Source organism: Montipora foliosa, chromosome 1, assembly GCF_036669935.1.
Source record: "Montipora foliosa isolate CH-2021 chromosome 1, ASM3666993v2, whole genome shotgun sequence".
In the NCBI taxonomy this organism is placed as follows: domain Eukaryota; kingdom Metazoa; phylum Cnidaria; class Anthozoa; order Scleractinia; family Acroporidae; genus Montipora; species Montipora foliosa.
Window position 1 is genome coordinate 38,911,798 of NC_090869.1, and position 20,000 is coordinate 38,931,797.

At 39.9% G+C, this 20,000-nt stretch overlaps 1 protein-coding gene across 1 annotated transcript in view; it reads right to left on the minus strand.

Moving 5' to 3' along the window:
* LOC137997990 (uncharacterized) overlaps positions 1-20,000 on the minus strand; it is a 52,631-nt gene that overhangs the window by 26,177 nt on the left and 6,454 nt on the right. The window contains exons 3-8 of the mRNA XM_068844366.1: positions 9,956-10,404; positions 8,998-9,024; positions 8,593-8,844; positions 7,349-7,645; positions 1,888-2,178; positions 438-473 (exon numbers count right to left, since the gene is read on the minus strand). Coding sequence (XP_068700467.1) covers positions 438-473; positions 1,888-2,178; positions 7,349-7,645; positions 8,593-8,844; positions 8,998-9,024; positions 9,956-10,404 — 1,352 coding nt within the window. The remainder of the gene's footprint in view (positions 1-437; positions 474-1,887; positions 2,179-7,348; positions 7,646-8,592; positions 8,845-8,997; positions 9,025-9,955; positions 10,405-20,000) is intronic.

Here is a 20,000-nt window from a genome sequence, read left to right on the forward strand (position 1 = left end):
AGTATCAGGATTCTCAAAAGGACACAATATTTTCAAATCTGCAAACATGTTTCGACATGTCATCTTCAGTAGCGGTAATTTTATATACAGTCTGAATTTGAATTTAAACAAACCATCGTTATAAAATACGTTACATATTTGCGTTACAAAAACACGTCAAAGAATTCCGTTTGAGAGTACGTTTAACAACTTGAATTAACGGTGGTTTGTTCAAATTAAAATTCAAACTGTATAACTTACTGCAACTGAAGAAGACAAAGGAATGTCGGAACATGATTTGCAAACTTGAAAATGTTGTCTCTTTTTTGATAATATTTGCTTCCTTGTTAATTTTGCAACTGTTAGCTCAGGCTTTTTTTGGAGGGAAGGGGTTAAGGAATTTTGGTCAATCACCTCTGAATAGGGGCTTGTTTTCGAGTTGATACAGAATTTCTTACCCGTTGCATGTTTGTAAGTGTCAGTGGGCAGTGCACCTGGAAGAAAAAAGATGCCAGTTTTTGTTGTAAAACAATAAGGGCGACAGCAATCCAAGTAATAATAAAATCATATAAGTTGGAAATTTCTCATCAACACGCAACGATAAAAAAATTCAATGTGCTTTGGATGAATTAAGTGTGAAAAAATATAGGAGGAAAAGTTTTAATCGTGGGACAATGGAAACCGCAAATAGCAAACAAAAAGAAGTGCTCAAACAGTTTTCAACATATGCTAAAATTTGGAAACATCCACTTCGAGATTTTATCAGTATGCCTATTTTTTACCAAGAATTAGGCTTCCGTTGTTTATAAATATTCAGAAAAATAAAACATTAATGCTATCGAACTTTAGAAGACTCACGTGTTTTCAAATTAATTTACTTCACCACGTAGGTCTTTGTGTGTTGAATAATCATAAGGGATCAGGAACTTTATTTAAGGTGGCTAACTACAATTTTCCGAAGAAAAAGATCAAGATTTTGAAATCTGTGAAATTAAAGCAACGGAATGTCTCTTCTGAAGTGTTAGTCACTCACTACAATTGATGTCAAATGTAATTTTACTCAACAAATAACTGCAAATCTGGGGAAGATGCTAAATATAGTGACCGAGCTCCTGAATGGGGGACTGGAAACCAGACATTTCAAAGGCCTTTTTCTCGAAAACTACAGTTGTAGCTGTACGACTCCACCTTAAAATTTCAGGATTTCCTTAACAAAATAAACGAAATGAATAGTTGAATCTGTTAGACAGGTTTCTCACAAATGGCAAAAATGTTGATTTTTGTCTATTTTAATAATAACTGAAAAACTGCCTGATAGATCTTTTTAAAAAAAATGTTGAAGGTCTTGTCTTCATATTGTTTACTAATTCCCAAAATTTGAACCCTGGTTGTACGGCTAGGTTTTGACAAAAAAGACCTTTGAAATGTATAGTTTCCAGTCCCCCTCCAGGAGCTCGGTCCCTACATTTAGCATTATTAGCATGACGAAAAGACTGGGAATCGAACCCAGGTCACATTGGTGGGAGGCGAGTGCCCAGCATAATCGGGAGCAATTGCAAACAAAAAAAATTGATTGTGTTGTGCCCACAACTAATGTTCCTGTATTAAGACAAGCTTTAATGTAATCATTACTACTATTGGATGCAAGAACGGAGATATCCCGACTAGCAACTCGAAAGATTTCTCCACTTTTTCGCGAAGAAAGAGTCATACATTCTTAGAATCAAAAGATTTTATTGGTGTCAGGCATGCGAAAGGAGCACATATGTCATCTGCCACCATGCCGAGCAAACTCGCTTCGCTCTTTATCAAAATGCCAATCTGCCGCTGGAATCCGCACTTCAGCGATTCGTAGCCAGTACGAACGCAAGGAAAACACTAATTAGCTAAAATAAAAGCCTACTTTACCTGCGGGAGTTTTCACATAATATGGCGCACTCGCTGCGCCATCACCCTTTGCAGTGAACGCAAGTATTTGAAAACTATAGTTCGTGTGGGCTGTTAATCCTTCGATATTTTGAAAGGTTTTCCTTGTGGAAACAGTACTTTTCTCACGCGTTGTGCCGTTTACGTCACCGTAGAGCACTTTGTAACCAAGCACCTTCCCATTGGTGTATTCCGGGGGCACTGGGTTCCATTCGAGTAGTACCGCAGATTCTGTCGTAGTTGCTGATATGTCTAAGGGAGGGTGGTCTGGAACTAGGGAAAGGATAGGCGTGCAGTAAGTATTTGCGTACACTTGAATAATACAAAAACCATGCTCACATCACTTAAACGAGAAAGATTGTGAACTGTTGTGGCAAAATCACATTCTAAGTAACAATAGTTTATTATTATTACTTATTAGGCGCAAATTAACATCTGAATATGATCAAATGCGCCTTACAACTAAAACTACTCCTAATAATTACAATAAAATATAATTAAGAATACTTGAAATTAATAACTTTAAAAGTAGTCAATCTAACAATAACAGGCAAAAGCCTTCCTAAATAAATAAGTCTTTATAGTTCGTTTAAAAACCAAAAAGTCATCGATGTCTCTAACACTCGCAGGCAGGCTGTTCCACAATACAGGGGCAGCTGTTCGGAATGATCTGTCTCCCAGAGTTTTCTTTGTTTTCTTTATGGGCAACTGTAATAGTAGTTCTTTAGAAGAACGAAGCTGGTACTTACATTTATCCTTTAATCGAACCAGATTACAGATATAGGACGGCGCCAGTTGATAAATTGCTTTAAACGTCAAAACTAATATTTTGAACTCGATACGGTAAGTAACGGGTAGCCAGTGCAAAGAAAATAAGACGGGTGTAATATGATTAAACCTCGGAGTTGAACATACGAGCCGGGCAGCACTATTTTGGATGCGTTGTAACTTACTTATGTGTATCGCGGGAACTTTATAAAGAAGACTATTACAATAGTCTAAGCGGCCAATAACAATGGAGTGAACAAGCGTATGTGCGGCATCGATGGTGAGGTACTTTCTGATCCGCCTTATATTGTAAATATGAAAAGACGCAGCTTTACATATCTTATTAATGTGTGGAATCATACTCAGGTTCTGGTCAAACCATGATCCTATGTTCCTAATTGAAGTTACGGGAACTATACTGCTCTCACCAACGGTAAGACCATCAATGTTCACTTTAGTCAATTGCTTCCTGGTGCCTATAATCATGAACTCCGTCTTACTATCATTCATGCGTAGTTTGTCCTTGATCATCCACGATCGTATAGCCTGTATGCACTGCTCCATTGCTTCAACTGCGTCATTTTGCGAACAAGCCAAGTCAGGATTGAATGAAAGATACAGCTGAGTATCATCTGCGTATGCGTGCGATTGTGGTAGATAATTCTTAATAACCTCAAAAAGCTTACTGGCATAGATAGTAAATAGCAATGGCCCTAAGCATGATCCTTGAGGAACACCACATTGCAATTTGAAATTCTCCGATAATTTTTGGTCAAAAGACACGCGCTGAGATCTATTGAGAAGGTAGGATGCAAACCACTGCAATGCTGATCCCCTGACTCCAAAGCTCGTACTGAGGCGATTCAATAACACTCCATGGTCAACTGTGTCGAACGCTGCACTCAAATCCAGCATCACAAGAAGAGTCACTCGTTGAGAATCCAAGTTCATTAGGATGTCATTTTGCACTTTTAAAAGTGCAGTCTCAGTGCTGTGACACTTTCGATACGCTGACTGGAATGGAGGATATAAGCCATGTGATGTCAAATGCGCATGCGTTTGATCGAAGACGGCACGTTCCGTTAACTTTGAAATGTACTGCAAATTAGACACAGGTCTAAGGTTAGAAAACTCTGAAATCACGCCAGACTTTTTGAGTAGAGGGGAAACTAACGCCTCCTTCCAGCACTCAGGAAAATCCCCAGATGTAAGGGAACAGTTAATTATGCGTGTAATAACCGGCAGTAAAACATCGAGACAGGAGACCACAAGCGATGTTGGAGCTGGATCAAGTGGACAAGACTTTTTTGCAGATTGTCGGACAAGCTTCTGGACTTCGTCCTCACTGACAGGATGAAAAGCATACAGTGCCTTTTCCGGGCCAACCTCTGGATCCTCCGGTAAGACCATGTTTGCACAAGAGTTGGCGGCCTTGTCAATATCCGAGCGGATGGATTCTATTTTGCGGATAAAGAATTTTCCGATATCATTCACAAGAACAGATTTATCCTCATAGTCAGGAAAAGACGGTACTTCCTTCTTAGCCAGCAACTTCTTGGCTGCCCTAAATAACTTCCCTTGATCCACAATTTTCTCCGCAATAAAGTTAGTATAGAAGTCCTTTTTTGCAGCATTCATCATGTAAGTTACACGGTTTTTTTGCGCTTTAAAAACATGAAGGTCTTCTTGTCGGCCAGTCTTCCGCCACCGCCTTTCCGCTTTCCTCCGAAGACGTTTAGCAGCCCCTATTTCAGCGGTGTACCAGGGAACAGAAGGGCGTGCATTCACAGTCTTAGATTTCAGTGGAGCATGACAGTCGATCAGCATGCACAGAGTGGAATTATAGTCCTTAGCAAGTTTGTCAACACCATATACAGGTGTTTCCGTTGTCAAAGGTGGTTGACATAAAGAGGACATCTCCAAGTCATGCTTAAACAACTCCATGTCTATTGATCGATATTTCCTGTAAGTGACCCGCTTTTTTACCGCAGGCGGTTTCTTTGGGATCAACTTGCAACAGACTGACGCATGACTGACAAGATCTAACCATGATTACAAAATTAGGGGAAAACCTGTCTGCACTAATTATTTTAAAATTTTCTTTCTTTAATCGTTATATTAGTGACTGGGACTCTTTACCTGCACATGTGATGTCATCACCTAGTCTTTTACATCTTCATTGCTCAAACATTTACAACCTCACTGAAATTATGTACGCATCCTTACTAGCCCTAGTGTTTATTCATTTGTATGTGTGAGTGTGTGCGCGTTGAGCGTTGAGCGCGTGTGTGAGTGTGCAAGGATTAGAAATGGATTTAACTTTCCCCTTACTACCATCCTGCCACCCTATTATTTTCATAATGGTTGGCGAATTGTTAAGTAAACAAATTTAAGTGAACAATTGCGCGATACTGCGTAGCAAGCAGTAGCACTAATATCGCATGCGAAGTGTAACTCAGTGTTAAAATGAAATGTCTGAAATTGTTCTCTTTGCTTGAATATCTGTAACGACATTTAAGTTCACGCGAGGTAAGAGCTTCATTTGGAGAAAAGGATTGATGGTCATCCACCGCGTCATGATCAAATTACACTGTATTATGTGGACGGGAGCGTTTTACCGGGAACTAAAATACTCGTAGAATCAATACGACCACTATATCGGGGAACCGTGTGACGTATTTTTCGTATGTAACACGAGTGGTCATATTGAGCATATTCCCGCCTTGTTTTGTTTGTAGTAATACCAGTACCCTATATTTGTGTTAACCCTGCTTTTCAATCTCTACCATGTATACTTAGTGTCTGTATAATAAAAAGAAAATTACACGTTAGCTCAAAGATATGAATTTTATGTTTTCGTGGCAAGAACAATATCTCACGAGTGACCGCAGCGATAGATGTTGTTCTTGCCACTCAAACATAAAATTTATATCTTCTCTCCACCGTATAATATCCTCTCTATATAGGTTGGCATCCTTCACTTCAATGACAAGCGGTAAAGCTCTCTGAAAAAAAAGGCAGGTAATATCTTGTTTTCAAAGTAAAAAGTGCACATAGTTACCATCTTCGTCTGTTTGAACAGTTACATCTTTTACTGGCCCCTTTCCACGCTGAGTCTGGCCGCGAACTTTGACCACATACTTGTGGTATTTCTTAAGCCCGGTGAATGTGACGTTTCTCGACCTTGTGAAGTTCTTCATCTCTCTTCTCTCTCCTTTCTCTTCCGCAGATTTTATTTCAACTATGTAGCCCAGTATTCTTCCATTACGTTCGCCGAAAGGGATTGTTTTTTGGCAATTTCGTAAAATTGTACGGAAGGAGCCTTTACGACTCGAACAGATCTCAATCAAGATAACTTATCCTTTTTGGAGTGTTAAGTACTCACGAAGGCATTTAAATACATTATTCAGGTACATACTTGAATTATCCTTACACCAGGCTCTGCGTTATATTATTGATTATATTTATAAAATTGAGCTAAATTTATCCAACATTGGGGATGCGCACGGCAATTCTCAAAGTGGCTTAAATAGTCGTGTTCGTCAGCGTCGTAACATGGAAACGAGCACGGTAACCCCCTTTTTTATTACAATTTATCATCTCCTTGACATGTTACAAAGTACGACGTTTCATCGGAAATCTATGACAAGTTCTATTTCTAGGGAATCACTATACGTAAACCTAATCTTTACTTAGTTTCCACCACTGATGATCATTTGCGGATACGGAATGTTTTAAATAGCAAGGGACTGTAACAGTTAAATGAGCAACTTTAGCATTTGTGCAGCAGTCTAACAAAAAGCAGGCTTGCTCTGTGCAATTGTGTTGACTGAAACGCTTCTAAATTGATTTTAAATCAGTGACTCCAATAGAGATCAACTAATTTAACGTTGTTTTGTCAATAGATAGGCACCGTCATTTGTTTCAAGAGATAAACCATAGAGTACGGTTAAAGATTACGCGGTTAGTCAGTCAGTCAGTGAGTCAGTCCGCCAGACAACCAGTGGGAAATTCCGAAAACGGATCATGAATCCAAAATATCCACACTCGAGCAGGATACTTTGGATTAAATCTAAATCCGGATTTTTCAGATTCATCACTTTGGCGTTTTTTTGGGAAAGGATTTGAAAAAAGTAATTTTGACAAGCGGTTTTCCATGCAAAAATTATACACAACAGCTACCCTACGTGACAGTTTAGCCCAAATGTTTTTCTCGCGCCATTTTTACCGTACGATCGAAGACATAAATAGGTCGAAAACAGCTAGGTTTCCTGCAAATTTCACACTAGAAATTACACTAAAAGTTTCTTGAGAGCAATAATATTGTTAGCACCGTTCCTACACCTTATCGATCGCTAAGGTATTTTTCTTCTGGTGGCATTTTCATTGAAGATTTTTTCCAAAGCAAAATTAATCGCTATTTTTTTGTTTTTGTTTTTAAAATTTGCACGCAATTTTGGGTTTGTTTGTTTGCGTTGTAATGGAAAATAATCCTTTTTCGAATTTTGCGTTTTTTTTTTGAAAAATCCATTCATCCGAGATCAGAAATCCGTTTTTGGATTTTCCCAAAAAAAAGGGTACCCCTAGTCAGCCTAGTTAGTCAGTTTAAGTCCGTCGCTCTGTCATTTAGCTTTAGTGCATCAGCAAGTCATCATCAGTCAACCATTCATCATACCGTCTTCGTCAGTTGAAATGACGAGTTCTTCACTCCACGAACCGTTTCCAAAGTTGCTATATGCCCTCAGACAGCAGCTATAATTCTTGTATTTTTCAAGCCCTCTGAACACACAGCTATGATTCTCGCGTGGCAAATCTATGACTTGTCCTTCTGAGCAGTTGACTAGATTGCAAGCCACGTGAAACCCAAGGAGTATTCCATTCACTGACGACTTTGGAACATCTTCCCAGTTAACCTGAATGCTTGTTGAGCTCAAGTTGTGACCGCGAAAATCAGAGGGTGGACTTGATGGCGCTGATGGAATGAGAAGATCGACGAAATTTGGTTCAATGAATAAATAAAATAATAGCTATAGCTGTAGACATTCGTATTAAAAGAGATTTCTTTAAGCATAAAGCTGTAAAAACGAACGATAAGAAAAGATAAAATCCAACGTTTCGGAGTAGTCATGACTCCATTATCAAGGAACATTTATATCTGGTAATGCAAATTACAGTATTTAAATCGATTTTTGGCGAAGAGTATTAACAAAGGTGCGAAGATTATAAAAATACTTTCGCAGGAATGGAGTCTGATTGCACATTGAGATTTGGCTTTAAAGCTTCCATGAAAAGCATTTCGTGCACTAAACAGCCACCAATTGTAAATCAGCAGTGCGTTGTTCATAGTTTTCAATGTGACCTGTGTGATGCGGGTTATGTACGTTACACACGCGGACATTTCCATAATCGTGTAGTTACAGGTTAACGCACTCAGCGAGTGAATTGTAGAGATTAACCTGCACAAGTTCACTAACAATGAAGGAGAAATTTCAATACCGCACGAGGCTTTACCAAGTACGGTATTGAAAATTTCGAGTTCATTGTTAGTGTTTTAAGCCTCATTTTACTATAACGGTCATAGCAATCCAATTTACGAAAGTCCTGTGAAAAGGAATGGTGACTGGTATGATGAAACTGGACTTTCCTTTGGTACGTGTTGAGCGAATGTTGCCTTCCTTTTTCAGTTATTCTAACGAATTCTTCACTAACAGGTCCCATATGCCTTACTTTTAAGAACACTTTTATACTTCCTAACCATTCTCTTAGCTTCCAGTCAACTTAAAGGTGAAACCTTTTTGTCCCGTGTCATGTTTGCATATGACGGGATTGGAGATACGCACGTTGATTGGCTAATTTCACAAATCTTGGCCAGAGGGGTCGTTTTTAACTTTCAAGTTATGAGTTCCTGAAGGTACTAACCTTCTTCGGCGCATCTAGGCACGCCGCAGTACTCCCATTGCACGGTCTCATTCGTGGTAAAACACCAGGGCCCATCCAAGCCGAGCCCCCCCGGATTACGGCAAAAATCGGTGCAATTTGTGATTTCCTTATAAATCGATCCCGTGATGTTGTGTTCCCGAGGAGTTGTGGCATTCCATGACTGACATTTGTACCCGGAAACTGTTGTGCTTTTGTTCCCATGGTAACCACGCCCATCTCCATAGAAACATTCTAACAAAGAATCAATCTCCAATTACAATTACAATTTTTTGTCACGGTCATATAAACGCGATTGAGGGATGATTTCGTTTCGTAAGTTGGAAATATTTATGGTTTGGTGTAAGGTTTTGCAGTAAACGAGAATACAATTTAAATCAGACATACCTTTACTCTCTAGGATGTTTAGTTGTTCTAAATAAGACATAAAGATAAAAGTCATCAAATAATAATTGTGGTGGTAAGTGAAAAAAAGAATACTTGTTACCTTCTCAACAGCATCTTGTGATGGTTGGTGCGCAAAGTTAATAGAGAAAGAAATTTCGACTCTCATTGTAACGAAATCTCTAAATCAAAGGAAAACAATGTTCCCGCGGAGAGTTGCCCATAAAAGGATATGTCTGTGGCCCTGGGGGATTTCAAGTAGCTTGGGCAAAGATCACTGAATGAAGGCTAGTCCTCATTCCAGGAGAGAACAACTAGTATTCTGAAGTAATTGAGCTCATTGCACATTGATTGGCTTAGATGAGAATACCTAGCAAGACAAGCTGTACTCATTATAAATCGTCGTAGAAAATGACAATTCCTCAACGAGATAAGCGAAGTGCATCTTTCGAGTCATTGCCTACTGGTGAAACTCGTTGAGGTAAATCAAGTTTGTCCAAGCGAAAGCAAGAAATACGCTTGTGGAGCAGAGCAGTTCTTCATTGGAGGCAGTGTTGCCCAGTGGTTAGGCCGCTTGCCTTGAGATCCGGAGATCCCGGGTTCAAGACCGGCTCTGACCGCTCGTTGAATTTGATCCTGATAGTCCCTGGTTCAATTTCCCAGCCGCACTTGTAAATAGCCAACTGGTTTGCCTCCAGCCAGTTGGGATTCTTAACAGTTGTCTTTTCGTTGTGTTTCATTGGCCCTAAAAGGCCCCTATGGGGAGCGGTCAATTATGTATGTATGTATGTATGTATGTATGTATGTATGTATGTATGTATGTATGTATGTATGTATGTATGTATGTATGTATGTATGTATGTATGTATGTATGTATGTATGTATGTATGTACGCATCTGTTCCACTCTACTCCTTCTGGATTATGTAAAAGAAAAAGAAAAACCTTTGGAACGTAGTAACCTTGTATCACATCAGGATAGTAGCAGTTGCCTTGATTCCGATATGGTAGAGTTGTACAGTTCATGATTTCAAAGTTGAAAGGCAATGAGAAAGGCTGTACGCTATTTAAAGTTTTCGCCACTTTAATTTCTTGATCACACACTTTTAAGAACTTTTCCTCGCATGCTTCTCTGCAAAGTGGCTGAGGCGAGGAAGAAATGTAACATCGTGGAAAGTAGTTATGACAACACATATCATCGATCGCTGCAAGACAGCTTTCGCGCACAAAATATTGCGCTGAAGATGATTTCAGCACGTTGAAACCCCGCAATTTTTCGTGGTTGTTCCGTAAATCTTCCATTTTTCCAAACACTGGTGAGTTACCAAGGATTTGCTTACAGTAACCGTCAGGAAATAGCACGTCATATGCTTTACAGACAATCCTATTCGCCCTGCCTGTGGCCAGCCATCTGAAAAGAGAAAAAAAAAAAAAATGAAAATAACTAGACGCTCCAAGAGCGTTCACTGGGTTGCCTGCGGTACGAAGGGACTGAGTTGGGTGGTATTAAACTGCAGCGTTCCAGGCAATTTTTTTCAAGTCGGGGATCATTAAGACCATTTAAGGGGTCACACAGAAGTCGTACCAGCAGAGGCCCTTTGGCTCACACGTTCATATGACGAAACAAATCCTTTTCTGAGGTTAAAAATCTTGGCTACCGGCCTATTAATCATTTGTCAGAAAGAAGAGATTCCTGTCATCTTTAGAAAAAATAGACACGCATTGCTTACGTATGGTACTGAAGTAACACAACGCTTTATTTCATATTGTAAACTGAGCTGCGTTTTTTCTTCCAGGAGATTCAAGTTGTCTTTGCGTAATATGTAGCTCTAACAGTATACGTTGTTGTTTTAGTATTGTATATTGTAGTGCCATGGTAGAAGTCTTGGATAAATGGCCCCCTGAGAAGACATGTGGTTACTAGCAAAGTACTGAACGCTGAAAGATTGAAGAAAATAAAAGGGAATCGAGAACCATTGGCTTCTGGGCTGACATGTTGATCATTTTCAAGTTCCCTCACAACTTCTTTTCACCACAAGCATCTGGCATCTTTGTAATACAAACATTCACTGAATCAAACCCTGTCCGGTGGGGTTAGTATCTGGACGGGCGACCTAAAAAGTATACCACTTCGTAATAAAAGCATAGGACCGACATTTCTATTTTAACGCTAACAAATGCGAACCAAGCAAGGTACAGATTTTGTTAGCTTGCCTTATGCAAAAAAATATTGATGCAAAAGTAAATAAATATTGACACACAGTTTTTAGGAAGAGCATAAGGAAGTTTTCAGGACGGTCGATCGAGAATAAAATATTTTGCCATCAGTAACAAAATTTACGATATGAAAACAAAATTAATTTTGAACCACGAATATAAAAAGTTACCATCAGCGAAAAACATTTTGGGAGATTTTTGCAATTTTGTTATTGTACTTTTGGATGCACCGATTAAATCGCAAAATCGAAAGTGACATCGAATTCAGCGGGCGCCGTGATCACGTTACCGCGGCGTGTTTACTCGCGAAACAGTAAAGCATTTGTGTCAAATGATGGAAAGATACCGGGTTTTTGTTTTTGTTAGTTTTCTTTTTCTTTCAAGTGTTAGAAAGCTTGACAAGAAATGTGCGAATTCAACACAAAGATCACAATCGCCCAACTCTTGAGGTTGACCATTGTTTCTGCAAAGTCAAAATTTACTCTCCAGGACGAGGTTATTTATCACCAGGTAATTTGATCGTTTTGGGAATAGCGGCTACTTTATTATTCATCAGCGTCACAATTGTTTGCCGATTTTGGGGCTCAGACCTGTTTATTTTCGTGACTTATGCGCTGCTCACAGTGCACTACCACAAAAATCATCCCCGTATCACATTTCAACACACGTCTGCAAATTTGTTAAGCTCGAAAATTACACAACATGATAAATTTACAAAAGGTGGAGATTTCACAGAAATATTTTCCAGCGAAACATTTATTGAAACAAACAACATATTTGCTGTAAGAGGCAGAAAACCCTTCCTATTTCAATTGCGTGCGTGCAAACGAGACACACAATCGGTGTCACAGAGAATATGCAATTAAATAAATTTCTGACAGTTCACATCAAACCCTTTTCGAAAGAACCTTGACCGTAAATAATAAAGCACAAACGCTTTCATTCAAATAATTTTTCACTGTCACATTTCCAATTTTTTTTACCTTCGCAGAGTTGAGTCACAAAATGAATGTAACTTGCCACACAAGTTAAATGCGACTTCAGTAAACACAGTGATGCATTCAAAGAGTTCGATTCCTTCAATGTTTGTTAAATCCATAAAAGAATTGCCATTTGACTTCATTGTTGTATATACTGGTAATAACAAGTTAGTAAAATATTAGAAACAAAGCTTACTTGATATCCAACGGCGAAAATGAAATTGTTGTCGAAGACCATTACTCGTCGCTTTTAAAATTCCAGATATATATTTTTGACCGCCTATCCAATTGACGTTCCATTCTTGAGCTCCATAATATTTTTTTTAAAGATGCACTAAAACGCCATTCGCGTTACAATGACCTCCGACGCCATTCTAGGATAATAATTAAATGTCCTCCCGTGTGCACCGGAGACATCTACGCATTACCCCACCCCCCTCAAACTTAGACACCACTTAGCAGGGAAGTGACAGGCAAGACTTTTCCCGACACGAAAAAAAAAACCAAAATAAAATAACAAAAAAACCCACGAGATGAAACCCAGATTCCGACTGGGTTTGGTAATTCATTAACTAGCTGATGCACTCTTTAGATCAAATTAGGTTAGAACAAGCTACTCATTTATAAGCAAGGCTCTCTCGACCCTCATCTTTAATCGAGTTCCAAAGCCTGTTCGTGCAGTTCCGTCCAGCCTGGCTCAACAATCGCTAAATCATCTCAACCTCGTTCCCAGGACTTTTCCGGCCCCAGGAACGAGGTTGTGATCATGGCGCCATTATTTGGAGCTTAGTACCCACTTTCTTGTAAAACTCCTATCGTGTGGCCACCGTCTTATTTTAAGAAGGGAGACTGGGTTAGGCTTAAATGAAGAAAAACTGTTATGCTGGGCATGTTATTCAGATCCGCATGAGGCATTTAATGCCCAGCATGAGAAAACGAATGAATGCTGGCAAAAGAAGCAAGGGAACCCAGCTAAGAAGGCGGTACGACAACATCACTAATGAAATGGTGAGATGATTTAAACTGAGCTATCCAAGACCGTAATCTCTGGAGAGAGCTAAGTTATGTGGGTGCACATTCTGCTACAGGCGGAGATAGTGTTCTATATTATGATGAGAAAAAGGATAACAATGGGTCAAACGTATCCGCTGGACAAAAGAAAAACGTACGCAAGAAGACGTGAAACTACGGTTTTCGATTCCTATTATTGACATTCACACCTTAGGAGTGACAGTCAGCAATTATTGGTGTGCCATCCTTCAGTGTTCCTCTGAAAGTAGATTTTTCATCCAGTCTAAAATAGCCATTTTTATATAAATTCAAATCACTGCCCCAACTGGATTTCAGTTTGCTTCTGTGGGTAAAGGATCACAGTTTACGTCATCAATATATCCCTACGTTAATTCTGTGCACTTGCATAATTAACAATAATTAACGACATCATTGTTGCACAGCCTCATAAAGCGACCTGATATTTTCTGTATAACCCCAACAGAGGAACCAAGATATCCATCATGTTTCCATCATGGTTTCAGCTAAACCCTTTCACAGATCAACTGGTTCAAACGTCTACAGTTCCACACTCCAACATGTCCACACGCCCACATATACACAGGCCGACATATTCACATCTCACACAGGCCCTAACATCCAAATATCCTCAGGTCCACATGCCTACATGTCCACAAAATGTACTGTCCATACATCTGTAGGTCCACAGGGCCACATGTCCACAGGTCACATGTGCATATGTGTACATGCCAACGAATAGGTACCCCTGTCTACAGGCCCACACATCCTCATCGCCTCAGGTCCACATGCCCACATGTCCACACTCCTTCAAGTCCTCGGGTTCACATGCCCACACTTCCTCAGGTACACATACCGGTACCAACATGTCCACACTTCCTCAGGTCCACATGCCCTCATGTCCACACTTCCAAAGGTCCACATGCCCACATGCCCACATGTCCACTGTTCCAAAGGTTCACAGGTCCATAGTATGTTTGGTCCACACATCCGTATGTCCACAGGTCCACAGGTCTACAGGTCTACAGTCTACATGTGCACATCCAGAGGTCCACATGTCACTTGTGCATAAGTCAATATGCGCACACGTGTCTACATATCCACAGTTCCTTTGCTCGTGAGCAGAGTACGGGGAACTAATGTTGCTGTTGAGCAAACACATTCTCCATCTAAGTGAAGAAAGAAAGTTACAACTATATACAGAAAATGCAAGGGGTGACAAGCCGCACAGTCCCTTTCGGTGTGAAACATATTTCGAAAACTCTTACATGTATATTTTGGCACTGACAAGCAGATCCTTTAAGGATTTCCCTTTCTTAGATAAAAGAATAGGTGGTTGCTTGAATATCTGGCGAAGTAGCATTTTGTGTTAGGAGCCATTTTTTGAGAAAGCTTCTTTTAAGTTAGATATTGATGGTTGATATTGTGTTGCAAAAGGCAATATTTCTTTCATTTTTTGTTGTTCTGTTTAAGCGCTGTAGCCCTTCCTGTATGTTATATTCGTGATAGGATTTTCTCTATTAGATTGCGTGGGTAGCCTCTGTCCAGCAAGTGTTTCTTGAAATTTGAAATGTTCTCTTTGAAAGTAGTCTCTGAGGAATTTGTTGCTTCACGAATCCATTATTAACACTTGGTGAGTGACACGAGTTAAAATGTGTGTACTGGAAGGTTTAAATTGGCTTAAAATGTCTCATGATATCAAGGATCGACTGTTCCTTGAATCTGTTGCCTTTGTATATAACCGTATCCAGGAACACAGTCTCAGTGTCAGAGATATCAGCCCTGAATTCTATAATTGAGTGATGTTAATTTGCTTGTTCGATGAAAGTCTCAATGCCGGGCTTACTTAGTTCCCATAGGGAAAGATGTCGTCAATGTAGCGTTTCCAAACTGTAGGTTTAAAAGCTGTTTTGCTTAGGATTTCGGTCTTAATCTTTGCCATCAATATGTTAGCAAAGGAAACAGCTATTTTCGTTCCCATAGCCGTCCAGTGAATATGAAGATAATGCTTTCCATTGAATCGGAAAGAATTTTCTTTGAGTATTAGCCGAAGCATTTCTCGAAGTTAGTGTGTCGGTATGGGAGGGCTGTCTTTGTAAAAATTGTCGTATGCTTTGCATACTGTGTCAATACCCCTCGTTTTGTGATATATTTGTGTAGAGGCTTGTGACATCCGTTGATACAAGGAATGTGCAGTTTTTGACCTTTGTGCTTTCAATAAAGTTTATAAAATAAGTTGTGTCTTTAAGGTATGACTTTTGTGACTTAGATATTGGTTGAAGCAATGTGTCAACAAAAGATGAAATTCTTTCTGTTGGTCTGTCACAACCGGAGATGATAGGTCTCTCTGTAAGAGTTGGTTTGTGAATTTGTGTTCGAGAGTAGAAATCTGGTATTCTTGGTGGGCAAGGTGTTTGGGAAAGCCGCATCTTTAGGTCATGTTGTCAATGTGGTTTTCATGGTGCAGTGGGGTGACACACCACACTGATTGCCTTCATGTGTGAACACATGTACAGAACCTTTTATAGCTTTGCTCTAACGAGCAGATCCTTAAAGGATTCTCCTTTTTTGTATGAAATGATAGGTGGTTTAAATTTGGCGAAGTAGGGGTTGATTTTGTATTAAATGTCATTTTCTGTGTAAAGCTTCTTCCAGGTTTGACACTGACGGCTAGTATTGTGTCACAAAAGGTAAGATTTCTTTTTGTGTTTTGGTATTTCCTTTAAGCACTGAGCCCTTCCTTGTGAATTTGATTTCTGATAGTAGTTTTTCCACCAAATTGCGTGGTTAACCTCTGTTCAACAATTGCCTTTTAAATTTTGACATATTTTCCTCGAAACTGTCTTTGAGGAGTTTTTTTGTAAGGATTCGTAAGGATCGACCTTTGACGAATCTGTTTTTAACGCTTGGCGGGTGACGAGGTGAAATTAATGTGTATATTGGAAAGTTTACGTTTTAAAATGTGTTTTTACATCAAGGATTGAGTGATCCTTAAAACTCGTGATTTTGCTTACTATTGTGTCTAGAAACACAGTTTCAGTGTCAGATATTTCTGCCGTGAATGTAATCGTAGGGTGGTGTAAAATTGCTTGTTCGATGGAAGTTTCTATGTCCGGTTTACTTACGTCCCACAGGGAAAAGACATCGTCAATGTAGCGTTTCCAAACTGTAGTTTTTGAGACGGCTTAGCTTACAACTTCTGTTTCAGTTTTAGGCAAGAAAATATTGGCAACAGAAACTGTCGTCTTGGTTCCGGCATAAGTTATGGTTCTCATTAACAACCTCTTGTATATAATTGTAAATTTCTTTCTTACTGAGTTGAAGAATGTGTTGCGACAAAGGAAAGGACCATAACTGACAATCGCAACAGCAACATAACTTTCCCGTACTCTGCTCACGATCAAAAGAACTGCGGATATGTTGACACGTGTGCGCATATTGACTTACGCACAAGTGACGTGTGGACTTGTGGAGATGTGGATGTGTGGACCTGTGGAGATGTGGATTTGTGGATGTGTGGACAATACATGTTCTGGAACTGAGGACCTTTGGAAGTGTAGACATATGGGCATGTGGAGCTTTGGAAGTGTGGACATGTGGGTATATGGACTTTTGGAGGCGTGGACAATTGGGCATGTGGAGCTTTGGAAGTATGGACACGTGGATGTGGATGTGTGGGCCTGTAGAAAGGGGTACCTATTCGTTGGCATGTGCACACGTGACCTGTGGACATGTGCCCCTGTGGGCCTACAGATGTGTGGACAATACATGCTGTTGACATGTGGGCATGTGAACCTGAGGAGCTTTGGATGTTAGTACCTGTGTGAGATGTAGATGTGTCGGACTGTGGATATGTGGACGAGTGGACATCTGGGGATGTGGACATGGTGTGTGGAACTGTAGACGTTTGAACCAGTTGAGTTGTGGAAGGGTTCAAGCGAAACCATGATAGAAACAAGATGGATATCTTGGTTCCTCTGTTGGGGATATACAGAAAATATCAGGTCGCTTTATGAGGCTGTGCAACAATGATGTCGTTAATTATTGTTAATTATGCAAGTGCACAGAATTAACGTAAGGATAACTTGATGACGTAAACTGTGATCCTTTGCCTAAAGAAGCAACCGGATTTCAGTTTTGTGGTCAAGAAGAAAGTGAAAGATTTCTGAATTTTTGCCAGAGTTGGTCTCGCCCGCCCTCGATATGCGACGTAAACCATTTTAACTAACTCATCAAGTCATAGCCTGATTCTACTTACTGCAATTTTCATAATTCTGCGGAATCTCATCTTCAAACGCCAAGGGCCAAACTGCGTTTTGAGAGTAGACCCGAAACCACACATGGCAAAATCAGTTGATGCGTGGCATAGGCTACCAATCAGCTTCTTTGTTTCCCATGGTACATTCGACGCCGATGGAGAGCGATGAAACTTGCTGCAGGAATTCCAGTTGTAAACTAAACAATGTCTCCAATTCACTTTCCGGAGGCAGAGTCCATCTTCCAGGCTATGTTCGGAAATTTGGTTGATGGAAGCCAAAACGCAGTTTGAAGGTGAGATTCGGCAGAATTCCGAAAATCGCAGTAATAACCCTGGTTTTGTTGTAGTGTTTTAATTTGTTTTTTCAAAGATGTGGTTCGTGATCCATTTGCGTGTACCGTGAAAAATGCCGTTGTAAAGATGTACATGGAACCAGTTTGCTGAGATGGTCTGATCTCACAAGGGCAAATAGCAAATGAGGGTTTGCCCAAATGAGATCAAATGAATCACTCGTTAGTTTTCTCACCGGAATAAAATGCCAAAAAGAATGGAAAATTTCGGGTAATAATTTCTTGCCAAGTTGAGAATTTCCAAATTCCGGAAATTACTGATTGATCGAATCTTGGTTTGATTATATCTGATTTTTCTTTCAGAGTTGGTGCTGATATAGCTCCAATCACATTTAAATGTGGTCAGTATTCATATTGAATCTCAGGCGCCCGAAGCTCAGTGTGAGTATGGCCGACAAAAATATAACGTGGGTAACTACCTTCCTGTGTAGTTATTTTCCAGATCCGACGCGATTTGAGCCATTTCTCAATTTCGTGGTTGTCAACGGTATAATCACAGGCCCCCCAAGCTCAGTGTGAGCATGGCCGACAAAAATATAAGGAGTTGTATGAGAATCCCGATAAAAAGCTTAAGAAGATATATGTAATTATATGAAAATTATCTCAATCAAAAAGCCTAACTTTATTGCCATCGTGGATAGCTTCCTTCCTGTGTGGTAATTTTCCAGATCGGACGCGATTTGAGCCATTTCTCAACGGTTATAATAAAATCCCAAGGCTGAAGACTAAATTCTCAGGTGCCAATTTGAGTCAAATATTCCTAGATGAAATGTTCCCACGGTTACAATTCCACATCACAATCTATTGACAAAGATTGAACTTTTATCCCAACCCAACATCAACGCAATAGCAGTCCTACGATGGCAAATAAGGTTAGGCTTTTTGATTGAGATTTTTTTTCATATAATTATCTTCTTAAGCTTTTTATCGGGATTCTGATACAAATCCTTATGTTTTTGTCGGCCATGCTCACACTGAGCTTGGGCGCCTGTGGTATAATAAAATCCCAAGCTAAGACTGGAAACTAAATTCTCAGGCGCCACCAATTTGAGTCAAATATTCCTAGCTAAAATGTTTCCACGGTCACAATTCCACATCACAATCAATTGACAAAGATTGAACTTTCATCTCAACCCACCATCAACGCAATAGCAGTCCTGCGAGCGACATAAGGCGGTAATATTGCAGGAAAACAGGTTTCGAAAGGTACGCTTCCACAGCACAGTGGCCACGGCTTCGACTGTTAATAACGAACTGAGCCTTACCGGGGTGGCAGACCGTAGTTTTATCAACCGCAAATTTCTTTATTCCCCTGGGTCCAGATATGACTGCATTGACTCAAGCTTTCAAGGAAATTAACATGCAAATGAACTTTGTTCTCGTAGGATATTGTGCTTCGAATTTTTTGTCGCTGGACTTACTGGCAATGAAATTTAATTATTAGCATCTGAGAGAAAACAGTCGTGTCGGTAGACCCAGGGGAATAAAAAAATTTGCAGTGGACAAAATACGGGAGCAAATTTTATTTGCATAAGTAATGTTAGTTCCTTGAAGGCTTGATAGGTATAGGAAATCGCATGAACGCGAGTGCATTTCGTGATTTATGGGCACGAGTGATGTTTTGAAAGTTTTCAAAATTGCACGAGCTGTAGGCGGGTGCAATTTGAGAACTTTCAAAACATCACGACTGACCATAAACCACGAAATGCACGAGCAGGTTCATGCGATTTTTTACTTATTATATTCTCAACAAAATTACTCAAACGCGCTACTTTGTTCGTGCTCGTATTCTTCCAGTTTTGGGTTTAGTTTTCTTTCAGTCGCCCATGTTTGCCAGACATTCAACCAGGTCTGTGTAGCTTTCAACGTGTTTTTGTTTTTCGCATATTCTTTAACTTGCTCAACGATGTTTTGGTTTGACAAAGCAAACCGACTGTCGGCCATTTATTTTCACTTTGATGTTCAAATTTGGCGCTTCCCCGGTGTTTCCATAGCAACTTCCGTATTGCACTCTATGACCTGGATTGCACTCTACAGCTTACTTATGCATTCGCCATTGGCCAATCAGAAACAAGATATTTTGTTGAGTATATAATAAATACAGTTACGATCGCGATGAGCGTACTACGTACGTACTACGTACGTACGGCTGTCATTCTCGCATCTTTCAACG